Source organism: Diadema antillarum, unplaced genomic scaffold (assembly GCF_040938485.1).
Source record: "Diadema antillarum isolate AM-2024a unplaced genomic scaffold, OU_Dant_1.0 seq00000423_RagTag, whole genome shotgun sequence".
NCBI classification, from domain to species: Eukaryota; Metazoa; Echinodermata; class Echinoidea; order Diadematoida; family Diadematidae; genus Diadema; species Diadema antillarum.
In genome coordinates this window covers 1,909,509-1,929,754 of record NW_027271406.1, presented here as the reverse complement: position 1 = coordinate 1,929,754, position 20,246 = coordinate 1,909,509, and the positions used below count along the sequence as shown (strand labels likewise).

Genomic DNA, 20,246 nt, shown 5'->3' with positions numbered 1-20,246 from the left:
TCTTTCCTATGTACACAAACACACACACACATGCACACACGCACGCATCCACAGAAACATCCCCCTCCCTATAGCCTCACCATGTATATATCTCAAGTAAAATGGGCAGAGTAAAATGGATAAGAAAACAAAAACTATAAGACAGCACTTTTAAATGCACTTCTGATAGGTAAACTATTATGCACTCTGTCAATATTCATTGAAAATGGCTCATTCAAATATATGAGATTTTCTTTCCTTTTCAAGAAAGTTGAAGATGACTTTGTGTCATAACTTTCCAACAGCTTGTAGTTCAAACAAAGGTGAGTATATATTAACATTTGAATAACATGAAGGTTGTCAAAAAAACCCACCTCAATGTAATCAGTTTAGCATGCTTTAAACAAATTTACAGTTTATCAGATTGGTTTGTACAGTGCATAAGGGTTTTATGCTGCATTGACTTCTCACATTCTGTGGCTCATGACATTCCAAACTAATGGCCCCTCCCACACAGGTGAAATAGACGCAAGTTGTGCAGGTTGAGGTATGTGAACAAAATGCCACGTGTCATGAACCAGTCACCGATAGTTTTGACCCCGTGGACGAATTCTCTTTGGTGTGTAGGACGGCTGAGCAATTTGGAGAATGCAATTGGCGTAAAAGGTGCTTTCAAAACATGTCCAATCCAGTTTCCTCGTTCACTCATGATTTGCCAATTATGATGTTGGCTGTTCAGAGTGCAGACTAATATATGATGCCATACCCATTTGATCCCTTACAATGCAGGTATTCTGTACTTCTAAGACCTTTCCAAAATCCTCAGATGTGTTGCCTAGCATGTTTTTGAGAGTGCTAGGAAGAAGACCAGACTTCAAGTCACACGTTGCTTCCACAATTTCATAATTGCTCGTAAGACTTTCATACGTATGACTGATTAAAAAGTGAATATCATAGAGTCTGAACCTGCAGACAAGATGCAGTGAAAATCCCATTAAACCTTTAAGTACTACAATCTCAACATGCCATGGATATTGGCAACTTCGTGGCCAGTGTATCTACGGCAACTTCCAAGCAAAAAAGTCACTTCATATGGTTTAGCATATGTGTGACATTCATTCATTCATTCATCAATTAGTAATTTTGATCTTCCCATCATAAAAAAAAACAAAAACCTCTCTGCTCAAATACATTTGGGTTTGAAAGCAAAACACCAGAGTGCATACAACTACTATGAAGACGGAATGATTTTAAAGGCCTCTGTAGTCATCAATTTTCAACTCTATCATATTATCACTTTTTGTAAAAGATTGGATTGTAACAGACCCCATCAAGCAAGGGATATGTTTAATACATCAGCTTATCTTGCATTGCCAGGCATTGCAATGCAACTTACACCACACAAACACTGCACTGGGGCCACTATTGAGCTGTCAACCTTTCATGTTTGGAATGATAACATAAAACAAATAAAAAACACATAATTATGAGAGACTGCATCTAGTCTCATAAGACACGTAACACCAGATGGATCTGCAAAACATCATCTGCTATCCATAGAAACTGCACAAACAAACACACAGACACAAACATACCCACACACATAAGATCCACACATACATACACAAGCAATCACTCCAACATATGAGCATCACTGGACCAGATCACACCTTCCAATTATTAAACAATCAGTTGTGCCGAGGTACACAGCCAAACAGAACAGAAAAAAATTCACTTAAACTCATATACTGGTATCATGCTAACTTTGGGCTTGAATGCCATTTACAACAGGGGGTGTTTCATCAACGCTTGTCAGCGCCGACAACTGTCGGCGCTGACCAATTTCAGCAAAATCCTTGGTTTTGATTGGCTGAGATGCTCTGGTCACTGACTGTTACTATGGTGATTCAAGTTGTCAGCGCCGACAAACGTTGATGAAACACCCCCCAGAAGTAACTGTCAGACAATATCAACAATGTTCACAAGAACGTCACAACTGCATACACAATATACCTTGTGATACTTCAGTCTTAGAAAATTTGCCCTGTTGAAGATGGTAAGAAAAAACTTTTATCAAATGGCTCCTGGCTGAGATTACAGGCCCTTTATTTGATGGGAAGTAGTGTACCTCCGAAGGGGTTGTATATAGAGCTTCTGGCAAAAAAATAACACACATACAGACAAGCACACAGACACACACAAAAACAAAATATATCCCAAATCAAAGGACTCTACAGCAATATGACCACGCCTCACATATAGTCACATCACTTCCCTCATCGATGAAAAGGACATTGTAAGAAATCAAGAGTTTGCTGTTACTTACAAAGATTGTGATCGGTCCACCGGTCAGCGACACTCCTCCAAAGCGGAGGTCGACCTCGTAGTTGCCAGCAGCGGGGCACGTCCAGATGATGTCGAATGTTCCGTCGGGGTTCTCGATCACCTTGACATCGGGGATCTCCTTGCCGTCCGGGCCGGTGATGGTACAGGTGACGCGACCCTTACCAGCATCTCGCGAGTTCACCTTGATGACTGTTTCCTCTTCTACGACCACGGTCTTCGTGATGGTCTCCTCTGAAGGCAGAAGATTTGAGTCCACAAATTTAATATCATTCAAAATAATCATTATCAACTGAGGCTAAATTGGGAGAATTAATTAGAAGGGATACTTAGTCCTCTCATTTCAAATCATACTGAAAAATGTCTTTGTTCTAACTATGAATCTGTTTTCTTTGAGATTCTGAAATTCCCATAGAAACCATCAGATTTCTGGTGACCCTGGGTTGATATAAAGTAGGGTGTAATTAATATGTCTGCTTCACGAGGAGCATATTTGATTACAGTTAAGGTGGACATTAGTGATAAACAGGAATGCCAACCTTATAAACAGCATTGCATTATCTAGAGGGCTGGAAAGGCATATTTTGGGTGGAAAAACAGTATTCCAATACTACAGAAGAAGATGCAGTTGGCATTTCCAGATAAAGCACATACAAATAATAATGATGATAATTCTATCTTTATCAGAGAACTATATTGTTCTATTCATGCTGAGTGACTTACCTTGCACATAGCATATTGTGCAATTAACATTCATAAAGAATGAAATATATTTCTGTAAATTCATTCTGTTTTGGAGTTTAAATATGTAATGGATGAACTCTATGATTTCACTTGCCCGGACAACATGATAACAGCATGAAAACAAAGAACTTGGTAAAATCAATTTGAACACTCTGCTACATCCATAAAAGTTTGCAGACTACAAAACTGGATCACACAAATAACTGGAACAGAAACATGTAGTTTGAATGAATTTGATTAAAAACAATCAATTCAAAAATAACCATGGTAATACAAGTCATCTGATGCATGAAGACAAAACAAGAAATGAAAGAGAAATAAAGACAAGCCTTGTGTAGTAAATGTAAAAAATTAAGTGCAAATAATCAAGACACGCTGCTGAAACAGAAAGTGAAAATAATTAAGAAAAATGTTAGAAAACGCTACATGAATATACTTTCCATGGTTGCTGTAATTTTGCTCCTTTAACAAACAAAGTTTACAAACAGTAAAATACAACCAACAAATACAAAGTCACAACACCAAAACACACGAACAATATGATACAGACTTATACTTGTAGCCTGTTGACAAAACCTAGTTTTATAAATGAACACAAATACTTTTTTTTTTTTGCCTGACTTAGCTTTAAGATCGACAAACATTAGTTGCTCATATCATTGATGAAATTATGTTATCATTTGCTTTTGAAAGACTAGATATCCATTTTTACTGCATCATCCATTGTATCTATACATACATCAACTAAAGTAAGAATTAAAAAAAAAAAATTAAGTGCATTATTTTATACAGTTGTATGAATTCATAAAGATTTTGTTCATACCAAATTAAAGTGGGTAAAAGTTAATTCTTATCAGATATTTCATGACTATATGTGATTATATAAAATTCACAGGGAGAATTTCCATTCTTTACACATTACAGCCTGGCTTTAGTAATATGGTACACAGACATTACTGGTTCAAAACTGAACCTTGAAAAAACAAAATCACAAATCATCTTTTCCCCTAAATCAAAATATCTTATCATCATAAGCATGTCACACTGAAGATGAATGGAGTAAATAAAAACAGAAAAAGTTTTTTTTTTTCTAACAAAGAAACAAAAAGAATTTGTCACATTTTGGTATCAGAGATTATGATTTGTAAACTTCAAAATCATGGTGATTACTAACAATTGATGTAACATTTAACAGAAACAGATATTGTTTGAAACAAATAATTACACCGAGCTGATATTTACGAAATGTATAACTAACATAATGCTCTGGCAAATACTGTGTTCATGAAGAGATGATCTACATTCAATGAAAGTTCCATCTACACAAAAGAAAAGCTTGTGTGACTGATACAAAGGCGAAATTATAAAATCACACTATAAAGTTAAAGGTTCTCCTCAATGAACACATCATTACGCACATCAAATATTGCACAAAGTAGACCAAAGACATGCAACAGAAACATTCGCAATCATGATTTCAAGCACATTGGCGAAATTTACAAGTTGTTACCAATGCAATATTAGGCTCCCATAAACCTCATCAACAAAATTAATGCTACTTTTTTTGGGAAAAAAAAAAACAGCAACAAGAACAAAACAAGTACATGATACACTGTATCTTTGCTAGGCATGGAACATTACAATGAAACAAACAACTCAAACTTACACAATATCACAACATGCTAAAAATGCATTCATATTCATAACATACTACTGTATTTGAGATGAATCAAGAAGGCACTTCACACAGTATTCACTCACAAAAAAACAAACAAAAAAATCATTGTGACTGTTTTGTCAAGGTGGTTATAACATATCCTTGCATCACATTAAGAAAAGTCATCTCTAACTGTAATTTTCACCTCATAAAAGTAATCTCTTTACATATTTGCAACATGTGAATGGAATGCAACTTAATTTCAAAAGAAGAAATAGAAACCACGTAAGGTGTACCATACACATTTGCAGGTACTTCTCGTTTTCATTTCAAACTTATCAGTCTGATGTGTTTATTAACAAAAACAGAATCTAATTTGCACCTTTGAACTTTGCACATACTGTAACAGAAAAATATAATCAGGTTTAATGATGTCATGTACATTTCAACTTCAACATGTGTGTAAGTACAAAGACTGGCATTCTCCTTTAGATAAAAGAAAGTTGTTTTTTTTTAATCCTTTTTTGCCACAGCTGTTGCAGCTTTAAATAATTGCAAATCAATAACATGTGCATTCACTTGAAAAAATTAAGAAATACCAAAGTCATAAAATACAATGAGTATTGTATGGTGTTGGAGATGGCTGAAGTGTTAGCCTCAGACCAACACTTGCATTCAAGTGAAGAGATTGTTGTCCCTCTTTAAAGTCTTTATAGCTGGATTGGAAAGAGGAAAATGAGGGCAGCAGTTCTCACCTTTGGGTGAAATTGGTATTTTCCCTTTCATTAAGCTCACTTGGGTTTGATATGAAGAAACATAGGCACATCAAATGGCAAGCAAACCTTTAATCAAACTGTATTAAATGGCAATATTTCAAACAAACCACACAGCCATGCCATTAGAATTGACTCTTCTTTGCTCTTCCTGACAGTCAGAAACATGCGGATCCAACTCTCGTGCTGAATTCTCTCCACGGGCAAGAGCTAGTGAATCCAAAGAGATATCCCATTCCAAAGCACTTCATTGCACTTGCTAAACCTACGAGTGTCAAAACCATGCTTGTCAAACCTTTGCACACGAAAAAGAAGGAGTGGGACTGAGGACTTGACTGTCATCTGAAGTCCACAGTGGGAGAGAGAGAAGTGTGAGGAGGAGGAGGAAGAGGAGGAGGATGAAGAGGAGGAGGAGGAGGAGGAGGAGGAGGAGAAGTTGGCAACTGATGCTGCTCGGGAGTGGTTGCATTCCCTGTCTTACTTGTTGTTGTGGTACGGGTGGTGGTCGTGCGGGTAGTGGTTGTACTCTCGGAGCTGAGGCTCTTGCGTCGCACCGGAATCTCGTAATTGCCGCTCTTACAACCTACGGACGGGGCATACATTCCCAATGGTTGCTTTTTGCTCACGACTCAAATTCACGTCGTCTGCCTGCCTTCAATTTTACATTGCAGTGGAAAGATGGTTCTTCACATCCTTAAACTCATGTACTCTTAAACTTTAACAATTCCTGTCAAATCTCGGTAACTTTTCACATTTGGTGTCACCTGTACACAATTTTACCCTATGCTCTGTGTGGGTAAAAAGAAAAAAAAATGAAGCACATACAACTTGAACACCAAGCACAGATGCAACAAATTGGTAACAGAGCATTTCATTACATGAAAGACAGGTGAGCTACTATGATTGCACATGTACACAACTGTCAATTGTCACAAAAAACAAAACAGCACAAAAAGAACTAGTCAATGTGGAATGAGTCTTTCCAGTCCCAGGGCCCAGCAAATAAAAAAAATAGAACAAAATAAAACTGCATGATGAATTCACTATCAAAATCATTGGAACTCAAATAAGTCTAAAAAGCTTAACAGAGATGAAAATTGATGTTTAGTTTCTGAATGATATGAAAAATAAAAGAACATTGCCGTATATCTCTGTCTGGTAATTGACCTTCTCTTTTATCCAGTCTAGCGATCGTTGTCTTTAAAATGAAAATAGGGGCTTTGGAAGGTGTTATGAAGCTAAGAGCAAATGTGCGACTAAAATCTAGTCTAAAACCAAATCCCACAATGCACCATAACATATGCAATAATGGTTGCAATATAGTAAAGTTTTAGATTAAACAAAACCCTAACTCTTGAGCATGTTTTGAAATGAGGGGCTTTGTCACCATTAATGTTCCTAAAGAATTAAGAAAAAAATATCATGCCACAAACAAAGACTCTAACACAATGCAAATGAACCACAAACTACTACAGTGTACATATAAAACAAAACTCTAGCAAAGCAAAGATGAAGCTTATGATTATTTATATTTTATGCAATTTACATTATACCCATCAGTCAATTGAACTGCAAATGAATGCTTACGCAATTTGTCAATTCCATGCGGCAGCTACCAAATTTGCTTTTGTTAAAACGTACGTTTTCAAATTGCAAGATCCATTCCTCTCATTTCCCTCTTGCATACTCTAGCTACCTCACTTTTAAGTATCAACTGAAAATGGAATACAGAGTTTATATTGCCACTTGATAAAGCTTTAAAATATGAAGGAAGAGATCCCCACTATAGACAAATTTACGTAATACAAAAATGCTTTCCTGTAAGCTTCTACAAATGGAAATTCTGAATGGGTGCATCAAGTGACCAATCAGATAAACATCAAGTACTGGTTACAGAAACAAAAAGACGCCAAACACATGCAATTACATACACATACAAGCACAAAGGATAAGAAACACTATGGATGATTGACTGACAGTGATAAGGGGAACATATCCTAAAGAAATTTGTTTAAAAAAATCTACCAAAGCCTGCTCCTGAACAGAATGCTAGCAAATGATGTGACATATATTCTTTGACAGAAAATACATAAATAATGTTTTGATTATTAAATGCAACAATGTTGAGATATGATTACATAATTCACATATATGCACATCAACATCCAGTTTACTTGGAGTATATAAAACGAAATATCAAATGCTCTATTTGGCTGGACTTCAGCCTTTTCATGAATAATATGACTACTGCTTCAACATCTTGGGATAAAAGCAGAAACCCGAATCAACATAACACTTGTATAATTGCACATAGCGTAATATCAAAGATATGATGCATGCATATTCTAGCCAAACATTCAGAATCTTAGGCGTTCTTTCTCTCTGCTTCAAATCCTTTCTAACAATGTACTCAAAGCACATATTCATTCTTTTGAAGCAAAAATCATTTTATTTTTCTTTATGAGTCTCTAAAAAAATGTATGAAATCACTTACTAAACCTAAAAGTCTTTGATAACATATTTGACCCAAGTCTATTAGTCAAACTGGAGGACAGCTCACTATTTGCAAATCGTAAGGTGCTCTACTATAATTCATTACTCACAGGCAAAATGCAAGTATTCAATACATACCATACATTTTAATATTATACACATCAATCATTGATATCAAACTGGTTTAACAGCTGCATTCAAATGTGTGTTCATAGCATGGGGGTATAGTTCTATTTAATATCAGCCAAAATGACCCTCCAAATCTAACATCTTTGTGGCATTTGTCTGGGTATATCCCTTAATTATTATGCAGAAGACATAAAAAAGGAAGAAAAAAAGGCAAAAAAACATTTACAGAGCAAACAAGAAAGGCTCACACACAAAAAAAGAGAAAAACTCTGCAAAATTGCCTCACATCATTTATCACTCAAGAAGCTATTTTATTCCTGGAAGCAACACAATGCCAGCATACATCATCTAAATAACAGCTACTTACAATCCAAAGCTCAAGAAATATTGGCATACTGGCATAAGAAAACAGGAATCAGACTCGTATACATATGCAAGTAAGCCAACTCACCAGGACAAAAAAAAGAAGAAAAAGAAATAAGGAAGAAAAACAGAGAGATACGATGTGTTTGCCAACCTTGGAGAGGAAGCATTATAAATCATTTTCATGTAAGAGTCTGTATTAGAAGTCTAGAGTTTATGACCTTACCCATAATGCTGCACTTGCTAGCATCTCCAGTTGGGCTGGTCTTGACACTGAATGGAGAGGCGGGTACGCTCTGGCCACCGTAGGTGACGGTCACAGTGTACTGACCAACATCCGTAGGCACATAGGAGATAGTGAAGGTTCCATCGCCGTTGTCGCGGATATCTGGCTTCACTGGTTTGCCTTTGCTATCCTGGGGTAGTACATGATTTTATAGGAAAGAAATTTTCTTAACCATTGACTTTAATTTTTCTGATTTATTTTTCCATTTGCAATCACTGTGGTGACAATCATTCCAATGAAATTCTCAGGACTTTCTTTTTTCTATGCTGTGCAGACTTGAATGGTGACTTGTCACCAACTCATTTACTTTGCATATGTGGTTATGATAATAATATCCTTTTTTGAAAAAAAAAAAAAGAGTGAAACTTTACATTTCCATTACTTTATTTATGTCCAATTTCGATGAAAATCCTACTAGTCCGTGTACCTGATATAACTATATTTATCACAGCTAACATGAAGATGGGATAAACTCGCACTTTCTAAAGAGCACACATGAGTGTTGTGGTTGGATTTGTGATGTAGACACAATACGTCATGTTGAATAAATGCTGGTGGGTAACATATACCTCCTATCACACAAAATATTTTGTTGGGGCAGGAAGTGTGAAACATGTTTGCAATTATGCTCTGAGGAGGCCTACATACTTCTGCTGTCTGACATTTACAGCAAAGACAGATTTAATAGACAATGTTGACTTTTACAAATATGCAATGTCTTGTGGCATATCTAACTCTCGGACTGATTAACATATGACCCGATGAAGTATCATTTTGGCACAATGCTTGAAAAAGGAAGCATGACAATATGACCCCTTGTGGAATGATTATATTTCCTTCATGTTGCTTCCTGAACCAAGAAATACTGAATCATATGAATCCACTGATAAGCAAGATGGTCAGAATTGAAATAACGACGACAGTTAGTGCAAATTTACTCTGTCTACTTTCGCAGGTTTAATGATAATGATAATAATGAGATCTTATTTTTCCAGGGTAGCCTCGTCAATGTTGCCACTGCTCTACCAGAGGGTCCTGCCATTATTATTACCCTAGCGTTGCCAGGTACCCATTTATACACCTGGGTCGAGAGGGACACGGTGGGTAGAAACATCTTGTCCAAGGATATAAGCACTTGGCGGGAATCGAACTCAGGTCCTCCCATTGGGAGTCGAGAGTCCTATCCACTATGCCACAGTGCCCCCACAAAGGTTTCAAAGGTTCTAAGCAATTATCATTTGACATCAAATGAAGATGTCTGCTCACAGTGATTGTAATGATGAGCTCTGCATCACCAGCATCCTTGGTGTCCACGGTGAACTCTACTGGCAACGAGGCCAGGACTCCAGTCTTCTGGACTCCTGGACCATCGACCTTGACCTTGGAGGCGTCGGCCTTTGGAAGCACACGAGTGTTGAAGGGACTACAGAGGGATAAAGACAAGGGGGCATTGAGCAGGCTGAATTCCGAATAAACTTGAGTAAGGTTTTACACTTAACAGGTGACTGCAATGCAGAGCAGTACAGAAGAGGAGAGCCATATATCAAACTTCTCTTCAAAAAAATGATCGGCACACTTTAAACAGCATATTTCTTTTGCACACCTTGATTGCAACCTTACTCTGTTATTAAGGAGGCTGACTCACCAAATACATTTAAATTGTATTCAGAGGTGGCTGCAATGCAGAAAAGTGCTAGCAGGGAGCAGGGTGTTGTGCCAAACTTATCTTTTAACCCGTTTAGGACGGGCTGATTTTGCTATAAAACACATTTCCCATAGGTACCTGCCCAAGTATACTCAGAACTAGTCTTCAACGAGATAAGAATTATTATTAAACACATTTAAACAGCAGATTTCTTTTGCTTATCTTGATCTACAACCTAACTCTTTTATTGAACAGGCTGACTCCCTACATAACTTGTGTGAAGTTAAGTATTTACAGGTGGCTCTAATGCAGATGAGTACTACGGAGGAGGGTGTTGTACCAAAATTCTCTTTTAAAAACCATGGTCATCACAACAGAATTCAGTCACAAGTCTTGATCTACAGACTAACTCTGATACTAACATGCCTTTTCTTATATCATCACAGAAGCATGATGTTGATGACCTGACACACACATCATAGTCTCCTGTAACCTGTCTTAAACAAGCAAGCAATAATAAGTAAAACTTTGATTGCACAGGTAAAATTTCTATTAATCCATTGGGGATGGGCTGATTTTGCTATAACACGTATTTCCCATAGACACCTGCCCGAGTATACTCGGGACTAGTCCTCAACAGGTTAAGGTCTCGATCATGAAAACAAGAGACGTGATGTTCTCAGCGTCATAGCGCTCACCTGTCTGGAATATGCTGGCCACCATAGGTGATATCCACTTGGCAACGACCCTCCATCTTAGGTGTGTAAGTCACATCAAAGGTGCCATCCTTGTTGTCTACGACCTTGGCCTTTTCGGGAGGTCCTGTGACAGATCACAAAGAAAGAAAGTTAGTTGGCGTAGATGAAAACTGCAAGAACAAAATTTCATAACGAGTTCTAGGTAAGTCTTTATTACATATGTGTAACATAGAAAATTAACTTAAATGTAGAAAAATGATTTACCAATTTTGAATATTATAAGATACATTTTTTTTAATGCACAAACTTCATATTTACCTGCATTTGAACATTATAAGATATGTTTTTGGCTTTTTTTTTAATGCATGAACATCATGTTGACCATTACACTTAATATTCATTATAGCAATGCATTCAGTATAGGTAGGTTATGGAACAACAGAATTCATTTAAACTGATGAGATTCTTCTGTCGAGTTGTTTTTATTGCAACTGATTGACAAACTGCCCTACTTCAATATAAGCAAGCACCAAATTGAGCAGTGTTCTCTTGTCATGGCTAGTACTAAAAATACTGATCAATTGGTGCTAATTTATGTCAGCGTAGGAATTTGTCAATCAGTTGCAACAGAGTTCAAATCAAACTGAAAAAAAGTCTGTCCATTCCATATCCTTTCTTTACTTTCCATGTAAGCTTGTAGGCTTGATACAATGTTGATATCAGAATATGAAATATCTTTAATAACGTTCTGCTCTACTATACCCCAACTGAACTTAACCCTTCAGCAACTGAAGATTCCGTACATAATGGCCTATTGTTCCCTAGAAGGGACAGCAATATTACTCTCATTTTGATAACTTTCTGAATTATGCAAAATAGGTCACAACAGGTTTATGTTTGTCTATTATAAGTTATGTTAATTTGAAAGCCCATTAAGACTTGAATTCTGACACACTTTTGTTGACAGTAGACCTCTTTCAAATTATGTAATTATATATTCTATATGAAAACAATAAAAATGGTAAAGTATAAAACTATAAAAAGGTAGACGGGTGGTTTTGGGCATTTTAAGGAGTAATCAATAGGCTTACGGGTGGTTCTGGGTGGTTCAGTTACTAATGGGTAAAGAGTTTGGAGGGGGGGGGGAGGATCTTTTTCACCAACTGGTAAAGTTCAATGTGGTCAAATTCTGAAGGTCCATCATCATCCAGAACAGACACGAAACAGAACATTTTCCTCCCGAAACCATTAGTCATCTACCATGGCTAACGTGCAGGTGTAACAGAGGAGTACCAAGCCCTTTATATTTTTCCTCACCCCTCTCTTGCACAACGGTGACTTCCAGGGGAGCCTTTCCAGCCTTGGTGGCATCCACTTTGAAAGGGGCGGGGACGTTGGACCTGACTGCATTCTTCTCCAAGCCAGGACCATATGCCTTAACCTTGCTGGCATCAATGCTGTCTTGAATGGATGGCCTGAAGGGACTTCCTGTATGGTGGAGCCAAGGAGAAAACATGCCGGGAGTGGTAACAATTTACCTCATTTACAACAAATGGTCTTTGTCTATAGAAATTAATTTCAGTACAGATTTTTCAACATTTGCACGATATTCAAAAATATGTCAGCTGAGAACCAGAAGAGATTTTAAGTGTAAATGAACATGACGCAATCACTTTTTGTGAAATGAAAAGTTTATTCAATTAAAAGTGGGTAGATTTGTAAGCACTGTTCCACATATAGGACAAAATAGCACCCTTGTGGTCTTGATTTTTAACATTTTACTGAAAATGAAAATATTATGAAATTGACACCATAATGTACAGGAGATCGAGCTCTACAACATGATACCAATATCTCAATACCCCTCCCCCCCCCCCCCCCCACCGCAAATTGCAATAAAGCTATTCTGGCTTTCAGCCGATGATATATAACAGAATTCTTATCTAAAAATTGAAAGATTCAAAAGTTTGTAGTACAGTATTCATCGCATAATCGGGCATCTGATAATCGGGATCCTCGCTTAAATGATATACGCTTCCCAGAAACATTTCCAACGCACGTTATTTTCACTGGATTATCGGGCGGGGACCTCTGATAAACGGGACAATTTTTCTTCAAGCGATCTTTGATTTTGTTAATATTTTACACGAAAAAAATCTACCAAAATACCACAACAATATTTCAAAGATTCCGTATCAGTTGTCGTTTACAACAAACTTACAAAGCAAGCGTCGGATTGATGTGTTTTGACCTCCGTCCATCCAGTACATGTACATGCATAGCCACGAAAGCGCCGTGTATAAGTATCCATGCCATTGCAAAGCACATGCCTTCGCGAACATTCTTCTCCCCTACATAAGCAAAGCCATGTGCTTGCTTGCAATTCCTACTCGACTCACATCCAATAAAAAACATGCCTCGCTCATACAGCCCAGGCTGTGTGCGTTGTTTAATCTCAGTCGTACACTCTGAGGGCAAAGTCCATTGTTATCGCGCGCCTTCGTATCTTGTTATCTACTGTCTTTGGTTTCAACTTTCAATACAGCTGTACACTGTAATCTGTGTGTACGTCACAATCTTCCTCAGTTGTGACTGGGCAAAAGTTACGTGATTGAAATGGGCTATGAACAGTTACGTATTCAGTGAAATGGGGGAGAGAGTGGGAGGGAGAGCGTGAAAGATGAGAAGGGTTCAATGTATGTGCGAATACGTAACGTTTTATGAATCTAGACTATGAGCTGACATTGATTACGTGTACACGCGTGTTTGACAGAAGAATCGAACCCGGTTGCGATTACTCTACATCATTGCGAGAATGCAGGGAGAGCTGGAGGGTCGCGCCGAGGGGTAGCGTGTTGTGTATTCATGAACATGTACAGTACGTCAGTATGCATGTGTGTGTGTGTGTGTGTGTGTGTGTGTGCACTACATGTACATGTCATATGCCGTTAGTGTATGGTGAGTACTCATCGCGAAATCGGGCACCTCGCTTAAAGGGGCCGTGTTTGCTACTCCCAACCTGTCCCGATTATGCGATGAATACTGTACAAACTATGCATTTGATGATATCATTTATGCACACACAAAACTGAAAAGAAGGTGGCAGAAGTCACAAGTATCACCAGGGGATGGTATGGTAAGCATCTTTCTAATTTCTGCTTAGCCATGTTAACTTGATTTTCATTGAAAACTGAATCCTGCTGACAACATTGTATACTTATCTGACTATATGTGCCTTTCTAACTCCAAACACAAAAGCAAATATCTTTAATTAGTCATGTAAGGACACCCTGTTGCCAAGACAACACTGACCTGGGATAGCCTCGTCGGCAAAGGTGACATGGACAGCGTAGTCTCCAGGAACCTCGGGAAGGTATTCCACGGTGGCGGTGCCATCCTTGTTGTCCACACAGCTCATCTTGGGTTCCGAGGGACCCTCAATTAGAATGCCTAGTCCTCCCTTGCCGGCGTTCCTGGTCTCCACCGTAAACTTGGCAGGCTTCTTGGTCAGACCGGCCTCTAGACCTGGACCATAGGCCTTGACCTTGGAAGCATCGTGGCCAGGGACGGCCTGGGTGGTGTAGGGCGACTTGCCAAGTGGCTGGCCAGCAAAGGTAACATCGACCTTGTGCTCACCTGATGATAGTCCGAAAGAAGAAAGAGATACCTAACTATTAAAACCAAGTCACTTTCTGAGAATAGCAGGCAATTAAGGGGTCATTACAAACTCATTCCTTGAAGTAACTCTGTTGTTGTCATGGGACACTATCCTGTTGCGTCTTCTGGTGAAAATATGTATCTCTTAAAGAATCAACATAATCATCTTGAAGAATGCTTGTATGTTGCAGGCAGTAAATGGGATGCACCAATTTAGTCAACTCTTTTTAAGATGAATTTCCATCTGTTTCAGAGATACATTCTATACAGCCATGATGCATTACAGGAATCAATAGAATTAAATGTTTTTGAGTATTTATGATGCTTACATTTAAACTAGTAACAAACTGAAGGTGCAAAGGGAAATTATCACAACATAGCTCAAGAAAGAAGACAGTAATAGGCAAGTCTAGTAACAGGGAATATCAGTGCTAACATTGGTTTCCAAAATACTCCTCTTTATAGCCTTTCTCTATTGTTATATACACATGTTCGGAGAGCATTTCAAGTTGTCATGGGAACCCCCTAACTACATGAAACTGCTTTGATTAGTGTAAAAGAGATGTGGGGAGACAAGACGGGTTACACACCCTGCTCCACAGGGGTGTAGCTGACGGTGCAAGTCTTGTCCTGGTTGTCCTTAATGGTAGGCTTCAGCTTCTTGCCCGTCGGGGTGGTCACGTCCGTTTTGAGAAGCGATGTGTCCAGGGGTGTGGGCAGCTGGGTGGCGTCCACCTTGAAGTAGGTTGGACACTCGCAGAAAACAGCTATACGTCAAAGGGTAGTATAACAAAAAAATGAAAAGATTAAACGAGTTGCTGTTTACAAATTCGTTTACTTATGACAATCAAAGAGAATACAGCATCATCTACACATAAAAAGTTCTGATGCTAACTTAAGTTGAAGAAGTGACAGGATTATGGAATCGTCACTTCAGTACATACTGTGGTAAACAGTTTTCATTCTTAAGCAAGACACAGCCACTAGTACTAGATATCTGGACTGCTTTATTAACAGATGGAAATTTGGAAACATTTCTCATTCTAATCTAAGCCAAGGTAACACAAAAATGATGGCAATTACATGAAATCAAATTGAAATAAACTCATGCCCTGTCTCAAAATTCAAAGCTGATTGAGAGGATTTCATACGAGTTTGATGGTGTTTAGTACTCATGTAATGCTATAAAATTCAATGTAAAGTTAACTGAAACCCTGCATAATTGCAGGTTGGAATATTTCAGCATGAAATCATTGGCAGAAAGATACAAAAACATTCAAATAGATATTGTCACTTAAGATGTTTTAAGCACAAGAGCAAAAGAGTGTTAACCCTTCAGCTCTTTTCATGTTTACTTCTCTTATTGTAATTGAATGTAAATGCTAATCACATTGAATTCATTTCACAGACATTGCAGTACTTGGTATTGGAATACTCAGCACAAACAAAGTCAATATCTCCTTTATGTCTGCTAATGACCATGCAAGCAGCGGCAGGTAGCTTTCACAGCAACAGTACGGGAGACATTTATGACTATTCAAGACCAATATCACATGTGACTATAGCTATCTGATGGGTGCAATATATTAGTCCACTTATTATGACATTGCCTTCAAGATGGAAAGAGATGAGTGTCCGTTATCACATGATTTGTCATAAGCTGTGTATGAGAAGCTACAATGTACAAGCAACAATCAAAATATACGTATTTAAAATTTATAAAAGCAGGGGGTAGAAACTGAATTTGACATTCATATGATGGCTTTTGTTCCACATATGTTTGCCATAATAATAGAAAGAAATGAATGCTAAACCACTACATGGATTAAATGATTATAAATACATGGGCATAAAAGTAAATGATTCTTTATTAACAGGCAATGAAACAGATGGTCATGCCAATACAGTCTTACTTTATCAAAGCAGATACAAAGAGCTGAAGCCACATTGGAACATTGAAAAAATTAATACAATTTCTTCTGACAGGTATACATGGGGTGCAAACTAGTGAAATGAAATAGTGTGCACAGACTACCACTTTAGTAGTAAAATGATCACTATATATTTGTGACAATCATGTGCAAAATTATCAGACATAACAAAGTACATTATGGAAGAAAACTCTATTTGTTAAATGAGAAAAGCAGACAACATAGCAACAAGGCAATCAGATTTCATAACAGCATACATTTCAATCAATAATATATGTTGTATTCAGAATCCTCGGTAATGACAAACAGTTGTGAGCCCATAATGAAGAATTTGTTCTTATTTTGTAAAACTATGAGGCACATAACAAACAAATGTTTTGTTCATACACTCAGCTCTGTTTGTCTGTTGTTGTTCTGATGTTGTTCTGATGTTGTTGTTGCTTTGTACAGACAGGTATATTGGCTACAAAAACTACAAATAAAGTGTCCAGGTTAGTTAGATCTCATTGATTCAACATGCCCCTCATGTGAATTAGCTCTTCATTAATCCACTGCATACTGGCTTGTGATAAATTGTGAAATTAGTTGTGTTATTCATTATCCAAACTTGTGTGATTGGTTACAGCATGAAAGAGACAGCCTTCCACCCTGGAGAAAAATATTATCAGAGATGTGTTAATCAGAAAATGGATCACAGCCCTGCAAAAGTTCTTCTGTCAAAGTCAGTATGTGAAAAAAAAAATAAATAAATAAATAACCTGCACCAAGTTAATTCAACCTTCACCATATGAAATAACTCTTGAGCCAATATATTTAAGGATGTATTTATTTCTGACGTGTGACAAACACTGAAATTCTGAGTTAGAAAATGTGTCTCTTGATAGACACAGTGTTTCTTGTCATGCGTAGGATTGATACACACACTAGAAGGCACACAATTTCCAAGTGGTGACAGAGTTCCCATTTAAAATGCAGTCTTGATCATAATTAGTGTGAGGGAATCATTGAAAAATTACCTAATTGTGTGAAGACATCAGTTTCAAGTTCATGTTCCAAATGGAATCAACACAATCATTTCTTTTGGCCGCAATGAGTAATGAGAAATATATGTACATTATTTTTTACAAAGGCAAGACAAGCATTAAAGCAACACTCATTCATATTTTCCTACAAAATCCTGATGTACCATTTTCATTTCACTGTTGAGTGAACCAAGAGATTGCACCAAATGAAAATTATATTCCATGCTAGGAATATTTTTATTTAGTTGATCTTCATGATAATCTTGCTAATGAGCATTCACGCTCCAGTCAGACAGCCTGTAGCATACAGCTATAGTTGAGTCATGTTGAACTGAACACCTGCCTGAAAAAAGTGAACTTTCTGCACACCCTTCTGAATGACTGTATTGTAAGACTGCGGTGAATTGTTTCCTATCAATCCATCAATATCGCTACTTTACACACAAATCTTACACCTTTCAATTCTGTTCCTGTGTTTACCATAAAAATTTACTACCTAAAACTGTATAATACCCATAAAGTCACTGTATTAATCTCTTGTAGTAAGTGTTCTAAAATGTATCATCACAATAAAGTAATGCTAACCAATCAGGTGCCTTTTAAGTAGCACTCTGGGTGCATTTCTTTTTTTTTCTTTCTTTCTTTCTTTTTTAGAAATGGAGATACTTTTCAGGTGGCATCAAGCTTTGATCACTTCTTTGCAGCCTTGTTCTACGATTTATCAACCAAATTTTGCAGTAAAATGTGTCACCCAGCATAAAAGCCACTAAAACATTATTAATGTTGGTAGAATGTGAACTTGTGTGCTATTTGGTGATAAAGTACACCACAGCACATGGGAGTTTTGATTTGAAGGTCACATGAATTGATATCCTTTGATCTCGTCATTATTGCAAGTCTGTAATGAAACACAGCAAATGTTCAACAAGTTTGTGTTACAGTGTAAGTGGAGATTTTATCAGTAGTACACACAACAGTCTTTATTACAAAACACACACCGGCATTAATATATCAAACTATAGCAGAAGACAGGTGGATGTCAATTATAGTACTTGTTGGATTTTCCAGTGCAGGATAAAATCTTTTGTTGCCATGAACACCAAGGCTATACGAAAGACAGTACTGGAGAAGAGCAGATAGAGTAATATGCAATAAGGAAACAGAGTATATACGGTTTGATGGAAGAAACCTGTGGTGAGCGAGAGAAGCTTGAGTGAATTTTTTAGCAACCCAGACCAGAGGTAGCAATGTTTTACCCTCATCGAGGCCTGCTCCGTCCAGCACGATTTTATCCAGATCAATGGGGTCCTGTACCTCAACGGCCTGAGGAAAGATGGGGATGTCCTCACCACAGTAGATGGCATCGAGGGTGTTGGGACCGGTCTTCTCTGGGAAGTAGGTCACCTTATAGATGTCTTCTTCCACTGGCTCCACGTTTACTTTGAGGATGTCACCATCTGGTCCCGTGGCCATGACTTTGACGGGAAGGTCGGTGTCTTGATCGTAGTCATCAAACGGTGGACCGGCATCTCGGCAGTCGAGCTCAAAGGTACAGGGAAAGTCCATAAAGGCACCATTGACAAGGCCGGGACCACTCGCCTTCACCTTGGAAGGGTCGACCACCTTGGCCGCAAAGGGTGAGCCGGGGATGTGCTTTTCGTCAAACGTGATGTTGATGTTGTAAACGCCGACAGTGCTGGGCGTGTAGAAGACGGCGCAAGTGCCGTCTCCGTTATCCTGGCAGTCAATTTCGGCCTCGCTGGGACCTTCGATGGTGACTCCCAGGGCGCCTCGACCAGCCTTCCGGATGTCGATCATGAAGTTGGCGGGCTTGTCCACCCGACCAGATCTGAGACCATCACCTTCGGCGAGGACCTTGGAAGCATCTGGCTTGGGAATGCCAGTGAGTGATATTGGCTTGTCTAGCATGGGGCAGCCGCCATACTTCATATCCAGCTCATGCGGGCCCTCTTTGGTCGGAGTGAACCTACACTCAAATCCATTCTCCACGGGAACCACATTGACAGGAACTATTTCTCCATCGGGATCTGTCAGGAATGCTTCGAGCTCCCCATTCCCAGCCTGGGAGGTATCAACCTTAAAGGCATTTTCTTTGCCTACCTCTACGCCTGCAAACAATCCATGCGCAACCGATTAAGACAAAACAAACATTAACATGCATGGGACTGACCTCAATCATTCCAGGTCAATGAAACAAATGAATAAGACGGGTCTGCGGCAATCATGCTGTTAACTGGGGTAATTTGACATTGAGAAACTTTAGAAATTAATTGCTGGCTGTACAAAAACATACACAATTTAAAGCATTCCATTTGGTGACCAAACCTGGCAAATATAGCAAAACTCACTGTCATTGCAGTGGTGTCAACATAAATATTCAAACATCTTATGAAGTGTACATAGTAAATGGAGGGTTTAGTAGCAATATATGAACTGCATGAACAGTGGGTAGGTACAGGACTAAAAATTGGGACTGTGTAATTTCATCATACCTTTCATAATCTT

At 38.2% G+C, this 20,246-nt stretch overlaps 1 protein-coding gene across 6 annotated transcripts in view; it reads right to left on the bottom strand.

Moving 5' to 3' along the window:
- Positions 1–20,246, bottom strand: part of LOC139732447 (filamin-A-like) — a 189,353-nt gene that overhangs the window by 38,896 nt on the left and 130,211 nt on the right. For 5 of the 6 annotated variants that reach the window (XM_071643307.1, XM_071643305.1, XM_071643306.1 and 2 more), the window contains 8 exons: positions 15,358–15,534; positions 14,423–14,746; positions 12,428–12,598; positions 11,111–11,234; positions 10,034–10,190; positions 8,708–8,897; positions 5,978–6,079; positions 2,306–2,556 (listed from right to left, as the gene is read on the bottom strand). In XM_071643307.1, the coding sequence (XP_071499408.1) occupies positions 2,306–2,556; positions 5,978–6,079; positions 8,708–8,897; positions 10,034–10,190; positions 11,111–11,234; positions 12,428–12,598; positions 14,423–14,746; positions 15,358–15,534 (1,496 nt within the window). The remainder of the gene's footprint in view (positions 1–2,305; positions 2,557–5,977; positions 6,080–8,707; positions 8,898–10,033; positions 10,191–11,110; positions 11,235–12,427; positions 12,599–14,422; positions 14,747–15,357; positions 15,535–20,246) is intronic. The other variant, XM_071643310.1, reaches the window with a different exon arrangement.